Raw genomic sequence first — 18283 nt, 5'->3', positions numbered from 1 at the left:
CCCTGCCCCCGACCTTTCTAAACTATCAGGTATTGATTGCTGCTGGAGATAGGACACAGGACTAGATGAAGTCTTTGTATGATGTGCTAGCAGGGGTTCTCAAAACTTTATTTCACTGCAATCCCCTTTGGACAACAAAAATTACTACATCACCGGGGCGGGGGATCAAAGCCTGAGCCCACCCAAGCTCCTCCGCCTCGGGGTGGGGGGGAGGGGAAAGGAGTAAAGTCATGGCCCAAGGACTTCAGCCCTAGGCGGGGGACCTGTAACCTGAGCCCCACCACCTGGGGCTGAAGCGCCTGGGCTTCGGCCTTGGAAGGTAGGGCTCAGGCTTTGGCCAGCAAGTCTAACGCCAGCCCTGGCGACCCCATTAAAATGGGGTCACAACCCACTTTGGGGTCCCAACACAGTTTGAGAACCGCTGTACTAGATCAAACACTATGGACCAAATTCTACCTTCAGTTACAATTATATCAGTGGGATTGCATGGATGTACTTTAAATGAAGAAAGAATGTCACCCTATGCTTCTACTGGAAATACAGTTTTTATGATGATGTAATTTGCCAGCTCAGTCCAAAAACCCTTGGAATATATAATCTTTGCTGATGCTCCTTAACTTGCCACTCACAGCAACTGACAATATAAGAATTCTATCCCACTTCTCTTGATGGAGTAGTCTGATTAATGACAAGTGCAAAAGAAGAGCTTTGATGTGGCAGTAAAAATGACAAGATACAAGTCCACAATCCAGGAGATTCAAGTCCTTGTAACCCAGCAGAATCTTTATAGTTAATCTTTTAGTTTACATAACCAGCATTTTCTTCTGAATTGTATCAAAAACTTCCATATATATATTTCTAATTATTTTCTTCATGCTGGGCAATCCTGATTTTGGGGAGTGTGACATGCTTAGAGTTTCCTATTACAGCAAATCATTCTTATACAAAGAAAGCCATTCAAATGTGTTCACTTAAAAAGGAATATATTTAATATAAAGACAGTATTAATTATTCTTTAACAGTTTTCAAAACAGGGTTGCTTTTTCTTTTTACTATAAAAGCTTCTTTGGGTTTTAGACTGTACAATTTATAATGCATTTCTGCAATGTGGCAATAACTTTGTCAGTATTCTGTGGCCTCACATATCCTTTTCGTAAATGAAATATTGGACAATTTAAATAAAAATACCTGAATTTTGCAAGATTTTTTGTTAATTTTAGCTAAATTTTGACATTTATCTGCCAGTTACAGAAGTAGTTTAATAGAATTTTGGCTACATTTTTAAGCAAAAAAAACAACAACAAAAAAGCACTATGCAATCATTCTGTCTATAAGATTTTATAAAAACATAGTACAGATAATACTAAAATGGTTAAATAAAAACGTCATTTGATATGGGATCCATTTATCAAAGAGTTGTAATCAATCCTTCACAGTTGAAATTCATAACTAGAACCTTGCAAACACTATGGGACAAATTCTGCCTTGGATACATGAGCAGCAACCATTGGGCTAAAGCCACCACTGACATAAGCAAACATCTTTCCATTTGACCTACTGACTTCAACTAGAAGCTGTTTCATTCGTATCTGAGAGCAGAATTTGACCTTTAAAAAGTTCAGGGTTGGTATAAAAGCCCCATGCTATGTAATGATGCTTTCTGGCCCTCCACTTCTCAATTCAGACGTAGCTCTAGTCATTACAAAGGTCCATGGAAATCATCCTATTCCCCACAGTAAGACTGCAATTTTCCAAGTAAACCATAGGTAAAGTTAGTCCACCAAAAACTTTCCAAAATAAACTCAGAAGAGTGACCTCTTTCACTTCTTAAGGGCGGGGAAGGGGAAGGGAGAAAACTGTAGCAGATTTCCTAGACTAAAGCAAGGGAATTCTCTGACTACTGCAGTGAAAGTGAAATGCCAAGAAGTGAGATAATATCAAAATTAGAACGACAACATGTAACAAGCTATTTACACCATCTTAGAATCTGGCTTATATAGAAATTGATCTTTCTTAACAGGCTCCATTGACCTCTAAACATGTGTTTCCCTTGCATAAAGAACTTGTCATAACTAACACTTTAAGAGCCAAACTGAGTCTCAGTGTAACTGAGACAGACTTTATGCCAAGTATGAATTTGGCCCTTAAAATGTTAATGGAACTTTATGCATGCCATGAACACTGAAAGAAAGATGTAAATCTTTATCCACACAGAGAGAATCTTTATGCAGGATATTTTTTTACTCTGAAACAAGACAGAAACATAGCACACAGGTTGGATGCAGAGAACAATAGCCAACATGTATACAGCAACACAGGTGTATTAGTACTTTATGGATATATGCAATCACTGCTCCAGAGACAGTTTACAATGTAAGGGTCTAATCTTGAGAGATGCTGAGCACCTGTCACTCCTATTGACTTCAAATGGGCATAAACTGGGCAACAGAAGCACTTTCTTTGGGGAGCAGTCTCTGCTGAGCTACTATCCCACACACAATACACTAGTCAGCACAGATCACTTCCCCTTGGAACCATGTGGGCTCTTGTCTGCTCCTGTGCAGCACATCTATGCACTATGTCATACTCAAGAGAGATTAACTGATAATCCTGCCCGAAGACACTGCCCAGTTAATGGACACCAGCCACACAGTAGATGGAGCACAGGACTGGGCTTCACAGGCCTGCTGAGCGATCCTCGGAAAGTCACTTCTCCTCTCTGTGCCTCATTTTCCCCATGCATAGAAAGAGGGATAACTATATTGACTTTGTTTGTAAAGTGTTTAGAGATCTACTGATTAAAGGTGCTATATAAAAAGTAGGTGTTTATAATATAGGGCATCTGGGTCCAACTAGTACCATCATGTAAGACTATGATTGCTCTGCTAGACTCCTGAGATATTTCCAGTATATCCTGCAGGTCTCAACTGTATAGAAATTAAATCTGATTTGAGAGCACAAAGTTGTCAACAATTCAGTTAAAATACAAATACTTACGACCTGACTGGTACCATCTGTCGCTTCCTGAAGTCTCATTATATTATTCATCAGAAAGGCACAGAGGCAGGAAACCCTTCATTTTGTTGAGGAAAAACAAAAGAAGTCAATGCCTCAGTGCAAGATATTTATTTATTAAAATGGGTATCATTCTTCATGGGGCAACTCCCAGTACAAAATTAATATAATCACATCTGACAGAAATATCCTGCTAAGAGTTTCAATGTGAGTCTCTACCATCATCTCATAATATATAATCTTTTAAACAACCATACTCCAGGCACTAACTACTCTGAAAAAAATAACACACACTGATATACATCTAAAATATATTTTAGAATTGGGTCACATTTATGTAAAGAAATTGGAGCTGTGATTCATTCATATTGCCAACATTTACTGGTAAACTTTAGTGTTATAGAATAGAATTTGGTTTTCTATCATAGCTTTCATGCCATACTTAATATGGCCCAAAGCACTCTGCACAGCTCACAGTAAAACAGCAACTCAAAGGTAAATGCTCCAGCCATTCTATGTTTTAGTATAGTGTAAGATGTGATTCTAATGTGAAAAGGCACTATGTAAAATGGTGTCTTCTAAATAATCAAATCTGCTACTTCTGTGACTAAACTTTTACTACTTTGTACACCCGCAATCAACACAGCTGAAAGAGTGTAAGGGCTTGTCTAACTGGTTGGGGAGTGTGAATCCTGGGAAAATGAAGGAACTTGTTCAGCCCTCAGGACTGTACTGCCATGCACCCATTTACTGGCCCCAAAGGGCATTTCCAGCAGCCAGGGATTGCCAGAGAGCTCAGGACATGCTCCTGCACCACTGAAGTCAATGGGAATTTTGGCTTTGACTTCATGTGGGATAAGAGTTGCAAAGGTGGTGTAGAGTTCTGAAACATTTAAAATCTAATTCATACGTTTGGGGAAGAAAAGTGAACCAGTAAAATGGTTATGTCCAGGAAATGGCGGCAGAAAGGAAATAGGCTTTTGAGTGTCTGTATAGATATAGCTATGAGAGAGAGAGAGAGAGATTATAGCATTATCTCCAGAGATAATTAAACAAAAGAGCATACATCAGCCAAAAAAAAAATTCCACAAAATTAAATTTAAGAAAAATACAATTTTTTTAGTGTCATAGGAGGATTTAGTTGGCCAGGACCCAATTGAGATAAAAGTCAGACTGCACAGCCCAAAACATGCCTCTGAATATGTACACAGATGAATGTGTACAGCATAAAAAAAATAAATGATTGGTCTGGGGGCAACAGCAGTAAGATAGCCAAAGACTAAGAGTTTATTTTTACTTGAGGACAATGTTCATTTTTGTTTATTCTTTCCCAGAGCTCTAATGTTGGATCATATTAAAGAAGTTCTGTATTAAAATCACAAATGAGTTTGATTCCCCATAGTTTAAATTCCAGTGTATTACTAAATCAAGAGGTCTCTCGGTTTTTGGTCTCTTATTTTTACTGTTTCTCTCGCTCTCTGTGTGAAACTTGCAAGCTGCTAATTGTGTTAGTACATCCTAAGACAGAGTCTGTTCTAAAAGCAATACTTTGTAACAACAACTACTCACACAGGGAGAGACTCAAAGCAATACTCTGTAACAACAGAAACAACACATAGAGACTCCCCGCCCTTTTATTGTATTTATCTCACTTTGTTAACAATTGTGATTAAAACAGATATTAAAATAGGATGTATGTGGATAATAAATGAATGATCAGGGAGGTGCCAGCCTAAGAATCCAGTGTCGATCGGCTGAAGAAGGCGTCAAGTGGAAACAACCAGAGGACCCCCAAAGGGCAGACTGGAATCCACCCAACAGCCTCAAGGATGGAGAACTGAAGAACAAAATAACATCTGGCAGCACAGAGCTGTCAGGAATGTGCCATCTGCTGATTGATTCAGCAACAGCATGATAAAGCAACCTCCATAGACTTGTCTTAGACCAAAGACCTATAAAAACAGAACCAAGGGACTGAGTTCTTTGGGGTCTGATTCTGCAAACCAAGGAGCATCAGATGTGCATCTGACAAGGCCCTACTCCCTCTTCGTGTCCAGGCTACCTGGCCAGTGGCTTGGCACGAGCAACTCTAAGGCTGGTAACTATGATAACAACCTTGCAGATCCTCTGTGTGTGTGTGTGTATGTGTGTGTATGAATGAATGTGTGAATAAATATGAGATTGAATGGAATGTTATAGCTATAACTAACTGCTTACTATGATTCTTTCTGTATTTACAGTAAATGTGGCATTTTGCTTTATCCCTTTTAATAAGAGCCTGCTGGTTTTTATTTTATTGGTATAACACTAAGAGAGTGAGTCTATAGTGCTGAAATCACTTGGCAGATAGGTGGCATCTTCTGATACTGGTGCTCTACATTTTGCTCGTGGAATGAAGAGCTGGAGCTGTTTTTTCAGCCTGCAGATTCCAACTGCTGGCTCCAGCCTCTGCAAAGCTACATGTCAGATGTCCAATGAGGATTATTTCCTTTCATGCTTATGGTATTGCTTTCAATCAGTTACTGAGAAAGCAAGCACAAGCTATATCATTTAACAAACATATATATAGTTATATTTAACACGCATATTGTATTAATCACACATGTGTGCACACGCAATACATATAGATATTACACACATGGTTAAATAGGATAACAAAGGAATATATTTTTTTGAAGACTGTACACCAGGCTAATCCAAGATCCAATACATCATATAGAACAGTGGTTTTCAATCAAGGGTATGTGTACGCCTGGGGGTACGCTGCGGTCTTCCAGGGGGTAGATCAGCTCATCTAGATATCTGCCTTGTTTTACAACAGGCTACCTAAAAAGCACTAGCAAAGTCAGTACAAACTAAAATTTCTTACAGACAATGACTTGTTTATACTGCTCTACAGACTATAACTGAAATGTAAGTACAGTATTTATATTCCATTTGATTTATTTTATAATTATATGGCAAAAATGAGAAAATAAGCAATTTTTAAATAATAGTGTGCTGTGTCTGATTTCATAAGCAAGTAATTTTTAAGTGAGGTGAAACTTGGGGTACACAAGACAAATCAGACTCATAATATAGAAGGGGCACTTTGCCTACTTCTCAACAAAATATTATTAGCAGAATGCTGTAGTGAGGATTCATCATGTTGATTTTATTTTTTTAAACATGCTAAAATATTCCAATATGAAAGATTAACTCATCAAAATTAGATTATACAACCCGATAGTAATAATTATAGTTATGTAATGTTATGTTACATAACATTATATCTAATATAATATACTAGTTGATCTAGAGTTTATTTAGCTATCTATTTTAAACTGTGTGTAGAAAAGGCATAATTAGGTTGACTGATGTGTTTGATAAAGAAATATCAATATCTTTTTCAATGATAAAACAAAACCTATGATATTCCAGCTTGTCATTTCTGCCCATTTGTGTTACTCAAACAATATCTTAATACAGTTTGGGGAAATAACTGAATGAGTCTCAGCTATATTTGGAAAGTTGAGTGATTAATATTCCAAGATGATGTTTTTGATTGGCAGTCAAAGGGATATTTTCGAAGTTCAACCAGGAGGTGGAATGCAAAATTAAAGAAAGATTACTCAGGGGAAGATTGGCGGTTGATATATAAGCGGTCTGAATTTATATCAATAAATACTAAATGTAGGAAGGGAATTTTAAACTCCGATTACATAATCGCCCTCAAACAAATGACTATGACGTATAACTCTTTTATCCCATTGGATGTCTCCCCAGCATTTCTTGCTGTGCCTCTATCTCCCATCAACCCTGGAAACTACATGTCTCAGAATTACCTTCTTGTTTGGGCTGAAACAGGAACAGAATAGTGCATTACAGTGCCAGCATGCCTTGTTACACAAGGACTCTTGAACCTTTTTCTGAAGCATTTGGTACTGGGCAGAGTTGGAGACAGAATACTCGAGTATGGCCCACTGGATAGATCCTGTATAGCAATTATCTTCCTATTAAGAAGAGATTTCCTTTTAACTTTGATACAATTTCATTTCTAAGTGTCAGATTATTCTGGTGCATATGGAATTTGTATATTTTGTAAAGCTTTAATTTGACTTACCTGAGCATATCTACTGCTTTTAATTTATATACAGATATACATATGCCTATACCTGTCTGATTTACATGGAGCCCCTGAACAACTGGCCCTCAAATCTACTGTACAACCCAACCCTCTCATTTCCTGTCACCTAGTTAAAGGTGTGGAAATAGCAAAGAAATGGCGAAAGGTATAGAGAACATAAACCTGGTGTCAATAGATTATGAGATGGCCAAACTGCAGGTCCTAAAAGGAAGCAAGAAGTGGTAATCTGGGATGAAATCCTAGCCCGACTGAAGTCAATGGAGTAACTCCGATGGACTTCAATAAGGTCAGGATTTCACCCATGGTAGTGGGGAGAAAGCAGCCTAAAGGAAAGGGCAAAGAGTCCCCTGCTTATACCCTAGAAGGGGAGAACTTCTATTTTAAAACTTGGAATATATTCTGGGGAAAGGAAAGGCTTTTAACTGAACTGTTATACCCTAGGCAGGCCAAGAAAAAAAATTAGACCATTTCTTATACTACACACCTAGATTAGATTTAAATAGTTGGATTTGTTTAGATGCAGGCTACTGAAGCTTCTGGGAAGGGAAAACCAACAATAAGTAGGTTTTGTAAGGCATGCCTTATGTATTATTCACAAAAATATTTCAAAAAACTAAGCTACACTTATCAGAAAAGTGAACAGAGTACAATCTGATGCACTATCACTGCTTTTCTGTTTGTTTGCTTTCTTGCTCATTAATCTGCAAAAAGATCTTCCACTGTGTATTGTCAAGGAACTGTATATTAATGTTTTTAAATTGCCAGCATCTGAAATGGATGGATTAAAAATGTAAATGTGAAAACATATATTGATGTAATAAATGATATATTATTATTTTTCTTGTCCATTATAAGCATAAGCACCAAGCACACAGAAGTAGTATGCTCTTTAAAACAATGCTTTTAAGGGACACACTGAAATACCCAGAACTGTAGAGTTATATAAAACAGCAATATATCTCATTATTAAAAGGAAACCGCTAACTAAGCAATGAATGTATTTAGAACCTGAAGGAACTGAACTGTCTCTGGGGTGGATAACAGATTAATTTTTTGTGCCAGATGAAAAAGAAAGATTCATTTGAAAAGAAACCAAAAGCTGAGATGGCAATGTTAACGGAGAGATTAGGAAGTGTCAATGCCCAAAATAAGCTCATCCCCATAACCATGAGGTTGAGCAGAAGAATGGATAAACTGTGTCAAATCAAAAGGTCCAGAAGTATAAGCACAGCTTTCGCAGTTGATTACTTTGGTGTCCGTTCGAAGGCGATGAAAGCCCTTGCCAACTACAAATCCAGTCAGAACCAGAGCTCCAGTCAATTTAACACAAATTCTGGACAAGATGAATTAAATTTTAATGCAGCGATTTTCTTGTTTACACATGGTACTGTATTGTTTGTTACTGAAGCAAACATTTGACAAGAAAAGTGTACATTTGGCAAGAAAGACAGACTGTTTTGAGAATCTTGAAAGTCTCTTGTGAGTCTTGCAAATATTTCTTTCATTCATTATTTTCTATCAACTGAAGTCCACAACTATGCGTCTCAAAATGGGAGTTGTGTTTTTCATACTATGTTAAATGGAGGAATAACATACAATGATAGAGATGCAATGTTAAAAATACAAGCTGCTCAGGGTCAAAAGTGCTTTTAGCATTAATTAAAAATAAAACAAGTTCATTGGGTAAAATGCAACGTTAGCTGTACAAATTCCAGGAGAAATAGCAGCCTCAAAACATCTGCAGAGACCACCCTTTTAACTGCTTAAGGAGATTCCCAAGACTCTGTCACCTTAAATCAGGAATAACTAAAGTGAAATGGAAACTGCTTTGAAATGGGAATAGATCAAAGTGCCTAAGTAACTGTTAGTGTGTAGCAGCAGGGCCCACACAGACAGTGCATGGCAGGCTAGAGTGGGGTAAATTTACACCCCCATTTGCCATAACTAGAATGTTTGTGTAGACTAGTGGATTTAATGCCATTTGGCCCCTTTGGCCTTTCGCATAAATTGCATCTGTATGGCAATACTGGATATCATACAGAAGGACACCGCGCATCAATTGAAACAGAGTAGATCACCACTGATTATGAGCTTACTGAACATAATCCCACTAACTGAAAACTAAAACATCATTTGTAAGCATTTACAAAATCAGTTCAGCATGCTCACCAGCACCATCAGCCCCAACAGAAAAATTCCTCTGGATGACTGCCATGGAAATTCTGAACAGTTGGTGATTTCTCTTCTAAGACATGTAATTACCAGTAAAGTCCTCACAGAAGAAGATAGATTTGTCATAAAGAGTGTTATATAATATACAGCATTTTTGTTACAAGAAGTGATGAATACATCCAAATGAAAACTACCAAGGTAGGCAGAATATAATTTGCCCACTCTTTCAAAAGTGCCATGTGATCTTTCATAACCACAGTGGCCAATGCTTCAGCTTTATATCTTTATAGATCTGAAAGAGCACTATAAGGCACCTCTGGTTTGCTACAGTCTCAGAGGGATAATATTCAGATATTCCGAACCACTTCTGGATAGCACCTTAGGTTTTCCCTGGAGGTCTCCCACTCAAGAACTGACCAGACCTGACCTTACTTTGTTAATGAAATCTCATGAGATGACAGATTGATGAGTGGTAATAAAAATGTATCTGTTAACATTTAATTCAAGCCACAAATAGAGAAAAAGAGTATTGAACCACCTTTCAGGTGAAACAGCCGTAAATATATACATAGTTTTGTTTGCATTCAGAGAACTATCACACGTCCTGTCACATGTACTATGTCTGATATCTGTAACGTACTGTCTCCTCAGACATAAAGAAAACATCCCAACCTCAAATGGATGCCTATTTTTTTTTCCTGCCATTATCAAGGGTTTTATCAAAGAAAGGTTTCATCTTATGTCTACTCCAGGCTTGTCTACACAGGCAATTTACAGAGCTACAACTCTCTCGCTCAGGGGTGTGAAAAAACACCCCCTGAGCACAGCAAGTTTCAGCGCGGTAAAGCGCCAGCATAGACAGTGCACCAGCACCGGGAACCGCATTCCCAGCACCGGTAGCTTTGCCCCTCGTGGAGGGGGGTTTTTAGAGCGCTGGAAGACCACACAAGCCACATTCAAGCGCTGACACGGCAGTGCTTTAGCGTTGCCAGTGGAGACTAGCCCAAAGTCCCTTAACTTATCCCACAAGCAGATGAGGAGGGCTTGGGAACAAATACTGCTAAGGAGACTTTTGCTTAAGCAAAGCCCCCTACTGAGGTACACTCTTATGATCCATTATGGCCTGCCACAGAGCCACAAAAGCTGGGCAAGTATTTAGCATTCCACCTTCCACCAGCACAGCTCCATTACTGCTGTGTTCTTACACAACTGCAGCTTCTTCTGGTGTAAGCTTCAATTCACCTACTGGGCTAAAATTTCATTCCATATTAATTTACATCTGCACTACCAGACAGAGCATCATTTATTAAAATTAAGAACTTTTCTTTGAAAATAAACTAAAGAACAAACAGTAAAAGCATATTGCAAAATAATCAAATCCAGAGTAATAGCAACACTTTGGGCCAGTTCTACTCTCAGTCATACCTGTGTAAATACAGTATTATTTCACCATCTTCACAGGAGTAACTCTGAATTTATACCAGTGTAACTGAGAGCAAAATCTGACACCAATTTGAGTGTAATAAATATTTTAGAAATTCTCCTTGTTCATGTCGGTAAAACACGTAAAAAGAGTAATATGCAAGATACGAAGGTGAGATGTTGGCTGCTTAAGAAGCTTTTCCCCACTTTCTGCCAAATCTGTGTTTACTGTCATATTAGTAATTAGCATGTGCTCTGACTTTTTTAATGTGTTACTCCAGCAACAATCTTCTGTCTGCCAATCACCACTACATTTCTTGCATCTCTCACACTAGCTCTGTTCCTTTGCACAAGCATCTGATGGTCAAGTGTGTATTTCCGAACTACACAAGACACTAGATTTCATAAGCTTGTACTTCTCCATATTTTTATTTTTCTGTAATGTGTGCTGTCTACCTTATTACATGGACTGATTCTTCTTCAGTCGGATGAAACAAGTATTTGACAGGTTGCCCGATGCTGTGCTCGGAAGGCAATCTACTATAACCTGATCCTCTTTCCATTTCTTAAATAAACCCATCTGAGAGAAATAACTATCCAGGTAGAGTTTCAGCAGCCAATGAAGAGGATGCCATTAAGTGGTTACATGTAACGGACTATTCCATGCACACATTTTTTATACTTCTGTGGGTCTCAACATTTCACTATTTTAAATCACATGATCATCCCATAAAGCTAAATATTCTTCACTTTATTAATTATATGGTTTTATATCTGTACTGTACTTACTTAGTGGAAATCAATAAATTATAGCAATGATTTATGCAATTGATTATTGAGCAATAAACTGTCAAAATAGTATACCATAAATCAACCAAATCATTTAGGCATCTGGACTTGAATTTGATTTTTCTCTTGCATTTTTATTTCAATATTTCATTTCTTATATCTAGTTTACTCTCCCTCTCAAATTAACTGTGAAACATATCAGCTATGCAATACTCAACAGTGAAAAGGTGAATTAGAAAGTGCTGATACTGACTCGAGATTCCCAGTATTCCTTACACAAGAAACAGTATTCTGAGAAAGGTTCTACTACAAAGAAAACAATAGGTTCTTTTGTACCAATATTAATGTATGTTCTCCACTTATCAAGAGGAAAGGGAAATCCTACCTCTCAGAAATAGTCTACTGTATTTAATTCCAAAACACTTAAATGCAATTTAATGACGACACAGTACTATGTAGATAAATAACTCATTTGCTGTGTTTAAGAAGAATGATCAAATGGAAAATATAAATGAGTGAAAATCTTTACAAATCCAGCCTGTTGTTAAGATCACACAGAACTCCCATTGACATAAAAGTGGTGCCTATATCCTAAGATGAAGACTGCATTAGAAAGGTCAGACAGACATCATGTACGTGTGCACTCAGAGCAAAGTAATTGCCGTTAATCTGATTATTTGAGAACCTAACCAACCCTTTCAAAAAGTTCACATCTAATACTATGCAACATTCAAGTCACTACACAGTTCAATATTTGTATTTCTTAAACAAATTTCCACTGCATCTACTTATAAATTCCTGTGTTTTCACAGAGGACCCATTTTTGACCAGCTCATTAAATGGTAACATTAGCACTTTCCAGGAGAAAGCATTTTTTTCAGAAGTTCTGATTTCAATGCAGTGAGACACACTGAGGTCCACTAGAATACCATCGGAAGGGCATCAGCAGGGCACAAGTTACACTATTATTTATCAGGCTGCAATGTGTGTAATGCTGCTGAATGCGTATAAAAAGAATAAAAGTATTCATTCTGACCTTGTAGAGGCCAGCTCTCTTTCTCTCTCCAACGTTACTGCACACCAAGATCAGCTCTTCATTTAATCATGATCAAATATCTCTCAGGGAATGTATGTTATTCCACAGAAGAGGAAACTAGCTGTTTGTACATTATCCAAGAAGCTTGAGCAATTCACAGTAGTAGGAAAGACTTCTAAAAATAAGTCACCTCCCAGCAGATGCACTTCCTTCCTGTTTTAGTTTGAGTCAGTTTGTAACTGCATGAAAGGACAAAGCTTGAAGACAGAGTAGTGAGAACTCCTATAACAGATACACCGTACAAATAAATGTAGTTCTTTCCTTGTCTGTCTAAAAGAATCAGAACATTGGAGGTGGAGTGAACTACGGACCCAACAGGATATGCGTGACCAGAGCTGCTAGTGTGTAGTCTCTGCTTTTATGTTTATTTTTGGATATGGCTTTCTTAGTCCTTTGCAGTATTCAGGGCTAGGAAGTAGCTCAGTACTATCCTGATAATGCCAAAGGGGGAAAGTAAGTTCTTTTGGGGATAGGGAATGTCTCTTAGTATATGTTCATAAAACATCATGTAAGTGCATAGTGCTAACAGAGCAACTAATGCATTCTTACACAAAGAATATTTTTTGACTGTGTTAACACTCCTTGAAGAGTAAGGCCAGAGATAAGCCAGTGCACAAAAGTATGACACTGGAGATTCTGGACTCCTCCGAGAGCTTCTTTGTCAAACAATATGTTCAGCTCACGGTAAGAACTTAGCCAGAGATTTCATCTTCTCCGATGTGCTGCCCCAGCTGTTGGTGTAAAACTAGATGTCTCTGAGGATGAGCATACTCTGAGGCTGAGCAGATGTTCATGAACAGGGTGCTGCTTAAACAGACGTAGTCATTACAGAAAAGACTAGACCATTTTCCCTGGTAATTGCTATTGTCAGGGCAATATCATCTGGCTTATTGACTGGCTTATTCCCTGATTATTAAAAATGGAGGTCATAGAAGATCTTGTCTGTATTTAAAGGGCAAAAACAATATCCTATTTTTTTCAAATATTCTTTCCCAAGGAACACAAGCTGCCTTCTCTCCTACACATATCTGGTAGAACTACTGTATTTCCACATATACAAAGTCTATAAAAATCAGGGAGGAAAAAAGACCCCCAAAAAATCTGTATTGAAGTAAATCTATTACTTTTCAGGTAGAGGGTCAAGTATTCTCAATGAAGTCCTACAGTAATTAAAATAAGAGTCACGGGTTCTGTATTAAGCCAAATACACATTAACTATGTTACCAGGTTGTGTATGTCCTGGGATATGAAGCAATATAGAAGATCAATAATATTGTTTCTTACAGTGTTGTAACTTTATACAGGCATATAACCAATTTACAATTTGATTTAAACAAATATACAGAAAAAATTGTATGAAAATAGTTCTGATTCAAAATTGGCACCACGGTGTGACTTTATAAAGATAGCCTTACTTTAAAATTCTTCCTGAATTAAGGAAATTAAACAGTGTCTCCCATCCCACCCCTGCAATTCAGCTCTAATTATCTAGAGGGCTGAAAATGGTATGCAGTGGATTTTAATATTAATTTCCTGAAGACGTTTGCTGTAATTATGCTGACATTGTTGCCTTCTTTTGTCTTTCCCAGGACACCATTGAAAACTAATCTGTGGCCCATTCTCAGTTATACAGAGCATTTTAATAAATACAGATATAGCAGTTATGGAACAGCATGGTCTTTGTTCACTGTGTCAGAACACGTTTGCCAGAATCTGCTTTGGGTAAACAAAGGTGACCTGATCTTAGAACAAGCCCTGAACACCACAAATCCCACAACTCATCAAAAAGTTACTCTAAAGGGAAAGATGTGCACTTATGGTACAAAGAAAATATCATAATATTACTAATATTTTCAGAGATTTTCATAAAGAAGTCAAATATATTTTGAATATATTCCTTCTTTGTAAAGAATAGTTTTATTTTTTTAGCAGCAACATATGTCGTGGCTTTGGAATTAATGTACTGCATACAGACAAAAGCACCCTTTCAAGTCCTGCTAATACATCCTAAACTACCAACTAGGGCTAACTTCTTCAGCATTCTTGTTGGATGTTCAGGAATATTGCCCACAAGAGAGACTTCACAAAAATTCAGAAAAAAAATGGCATTTTGGATGTATAAGTAGGGGCATAGCGAGCAGATCAAGGGACGTGATCGTCCCACTCTATTCGACATTGGTGAGGCCTCATCTGGAGTACAGTTTTGGGCCCCACACTACAAGAAGGATGTGGATAAATTGGAGAGAGTCCAGCGAAGGGCAACAAAAATGATTAGGGGTCTGGAACACATGACTTATGAGGAGAGGCTGAGGGAACTGGGATTGTTTAGTCTGCAGAAGAGAAGAATGAGGGGGGATTTGATAGCTGCTTTCAACTACCTGAGAGGTGGTTCCAGAGAGGATGGTTCTAGAGCATTCTCAGTGGTAGAAGAGGACAGGACAAGGAGTAATGGTCTCAAGTTGCAGTGGGGGAGGTTTAGGTTGTATGTTATGAAAAACTTTTTCACTAGGAGGGTGGTGAAACACTGGAATGCATTACCTAGGGAGTTGGTAGAATCTCCTTCCTTAGAAGTTTTTAAGGTCAGGCTTGACAAAGCCCTGGCTGGGATGATTTAATTGGGGATTGGTCCTGCTTTGAGCAGGGGGTTGGACTAGATGACCTCCTGAGGTCCCTTCCAACCCTGGTATTCTATGAATTCAGAAAGAATTTGATTGCAAAGTGTGCAGAGAGCACATGCCAGTCAAGCTGTAGTCTACGAGTGACATCTGCAGCATGTCCAATATTCTTTGTATAAAATTTTAACAGGGATTCAGAAATACACTGAAAAGTGTCTGCTAAAAGCTCCCAAGACAGCTCTCTCTTGATGGCGGCTACCATTTTTGTATTGGGTTGTTATAATTTAAACATTATAAAAAATAAAAGTTGCTCTGTAAAAATAAATAGCACTGTATCAACCATTTAAGTAAGAGTAGTCAAAGGAAAAACATTTTAAAAGTGCTTTGTAATTCTTGTTTGAACATCTTTAAGGTGTTTGTGACAGAGGGAAATATATTTAAAAGAATGCAACGTTCAGAATCGAAAAAAGGAACCATATGCTAAACAATTTTTTTTCCATTTATCAGAGATGAAATCCAATTACTTTGTTTTTAGAAAGGAAATCCCTTGGATATCACAGATGACACCTCTTGTCCTACATCTAGGTCAGCGATCAGCAACCTTTGGCATGCAGCGCGTCAGGGAAATCCGCTGGCGGGCCGGGACGGTTTGTTTACCTGCAGCATCTGCAGGTTCGGCCGATTGCAGCTCCCTCTGGTCGCGGTTCGCCGCTCCAGGCCAATGGGGGCTGCGGAAAGCGGCGTGGGCCGAAGGATGCGCTACCATCCCAGCCTGCCAGTGGATTTCCCTGACGGGCCGCGTGCTAAAGACTGCCAATCCCTGGTCTAGGTAAAGGTGAACTAAAAGCATTTTAACTGACAAAACCTGAGCTCAGGTTTGTTCTCTTCCATCACTAACATTCAAGACTCTATCTGCATTACAAGTTTTGCCATCTGTAAACGCAACACTAAACCAAGTTACAAGATGGTCAAGGCATGCCATAGTTAAGCGTGGCACTTAAACACTGTAAAATCTGTAGTGGAGATGGAGCCTAGAGCATTGCAGGAACAGCATTCTTCACATATTTACTCGAGTGTTTTCCTACAGCTCTATTTGAGCTAAAGACATTGGGCCAAATTCTGCTCTAAGTTACAGAAGCACAACCAATGAAGCAAAGTCTGCCACTATCAGTGTATTCAGTGACAGACATGTTTCAACAGTACTTTGGAACTCTGATGCCCCACCCGTGCTATTGTATATAAAACATGCCTGGAACAACTACGTTTACAGGTGACTGACACTAGTGATGTTTCTCTGACCAACGTTGCCAGGAAATTTTTCTGAAAGCTTTATTATAATACTTGCTAGAGGATAGCACTGTTTGGTTAATACAGGTCACAGAAAGCGGAAAAAGCCCAAACCTTGCCCACACTGGCCAAGGAAACTAAGCTAGAATGCTACAAGCAGTAATCATTGTTTAAACATAATATTTGCAGAACCTCAACGTTAGGTCACAATCTGCTACATGTGGACCCCTAAACTTGTACAGATTCTAATTAAATCAATAGGGTTCTTCATGGACTCAGCAGTCCATTTATACGGATTAGATTGCATAGTGTGGACTAGACCTAATTGGTGCCTTCTAATTACCAATAATATTTTTCAAATCTTGCAAAAATTCAGGTATGAATCACAAAATCTGCCAACTAAACATGCAAGCACACTAATGACACGTGCTCGGCAAGGACACCCAACTAGATAACAGTAGCAAGCAGATTCGAGAACCATACATTCACTAAAGAGTGAAGTATTGGGGGGCTTTGCAAGTATTCACTATGCCAAATAACACATTCATTTTTAAGTGCTCTTCAGTCAGTTACCAATTCTAAAACTCTTCCATTTGGTGGTGATAACAAGGAGGGATGAGGAACAATATGCAAGTGCAATTTGATCAGGGTCCGCTATGCGATTCGACTAGCTGGTGTCAAACGTAAATATAAGTCTGACAAACCAGCAAATGGAGAGCACAAACAAATATGTTAATCTGAGTTAGTTTCATTTTACGAAATAAGTTAAGGGGAGAAGTATACAGCAGTTAAAGTAAATTTTAAAACAAATATCAGAAAGTTATTTCTTGTTGGAGACTAATGCATTTGTGGAGTAACTTATTAAGCAAAGTTGTCAAGACAAAAAAAACAGGATGGTCTTTGAAGATATATTAATAAGGATATATAATCTTGCAGAAGATGAAGTACCAAAAAGGGACAAGTGGATTTCACTCATTCTCCAAATTTTTTTTAAAAAGGTATATTCCTCTGCTAAAACTGAACACATTAAGACACAATCATAATGTTATTATATACATACATTTCACTTTTCTCTAACCATATTAATTGTTCAATAAGTCTTTTGGCTTTACCTCCCAAAGTGCTTTGAAATCCTTCTGCTCAATTCGAAGGAGCTCACTGTATTCCCTGGTAACAATAGTAGCATGGCGAGGGGTGTTATCCAGAATTGACTCTCCAAAAGCGGTTCCTATTCCCAAGGTACATATTGTTACAGCATCCTTTGAATCAAAAATAAAAAGGACATGTATTAAATTCCTGGCTTTTGAAGGGGTCTGTAGTTTCATATCACTTATCAGCTGATTATGCTACACAGCACAGCCATAGATTCTTAATTAATTTTCTAGGATAAGCATTTTAACATTTGGATGAGAGGATATGGCTGGGTTGGTCCAGTGGCGCAGAAAGCCTTGATTTCAGAATGCGCTTAGGATTCTGTTTTCCCTGCTCACTAGCTGGTTCAGATCTGCCTTGCTGTAAAGTACAGAGAACAGGAATCACCACCACCTTTGGAAGAAAAAGTCATGATCTCTGGTCATGTATCCCTTTACACAGATGTGATGAGGAGTGTGACGTTAACCATATTTCTATGAAGAATATGGGGTGTATGATAGGAATATGGCATAACCAAGTTATACTTTTTACAGGATGGCTCATGTAAGATATTATTGGAAAGATTATGATTTACTGAATATGATTATCCAATTTGTATGCATGTATCAT

General features: G+C 38.1%; 1 protein-coding gene across 1 annotated transcript in view; it reads right to left on the bottom strand.

The window, feature by feature from the left end:
* The window catches only part of RAPGEF4 (Rap guanine nucleotide exchange factor 4), a 222504-nt gene that overhangs the window by 171044 nt on the left and 33177 nt on the right, over positions 1-18283 (bottom strand). Inside the window, exon 4 of the mRNA XM_077829663.1 lies at positions 17635-17781. Within this exon, the coding sequence (XP_077685789.1) occupies positions 17635-17781 (147 nt within the window). The remainder of the gene's footprint in view (positions 1-17634; positions 17782-18283) is intronic.

This window comes from Eretmochelys imbricata, chromosome 11 (genome assembly GCF_965152235.1).
Source record: "Eretmochelys imbricata isolate rEreImb1 chromosome 11, rEreImb1.hap1, whole genome shotgun sequence".
Taxonomy (NCBI): domain Eukaryota; kingdom Metazoa; phylum Chordata; order Testudines; family Cheloniidae; genus Eretmochelys; species Eretmochelys imbricata.
This window is presented reverse-complemented; position numbering and strand designations above follow the sequence as displayed.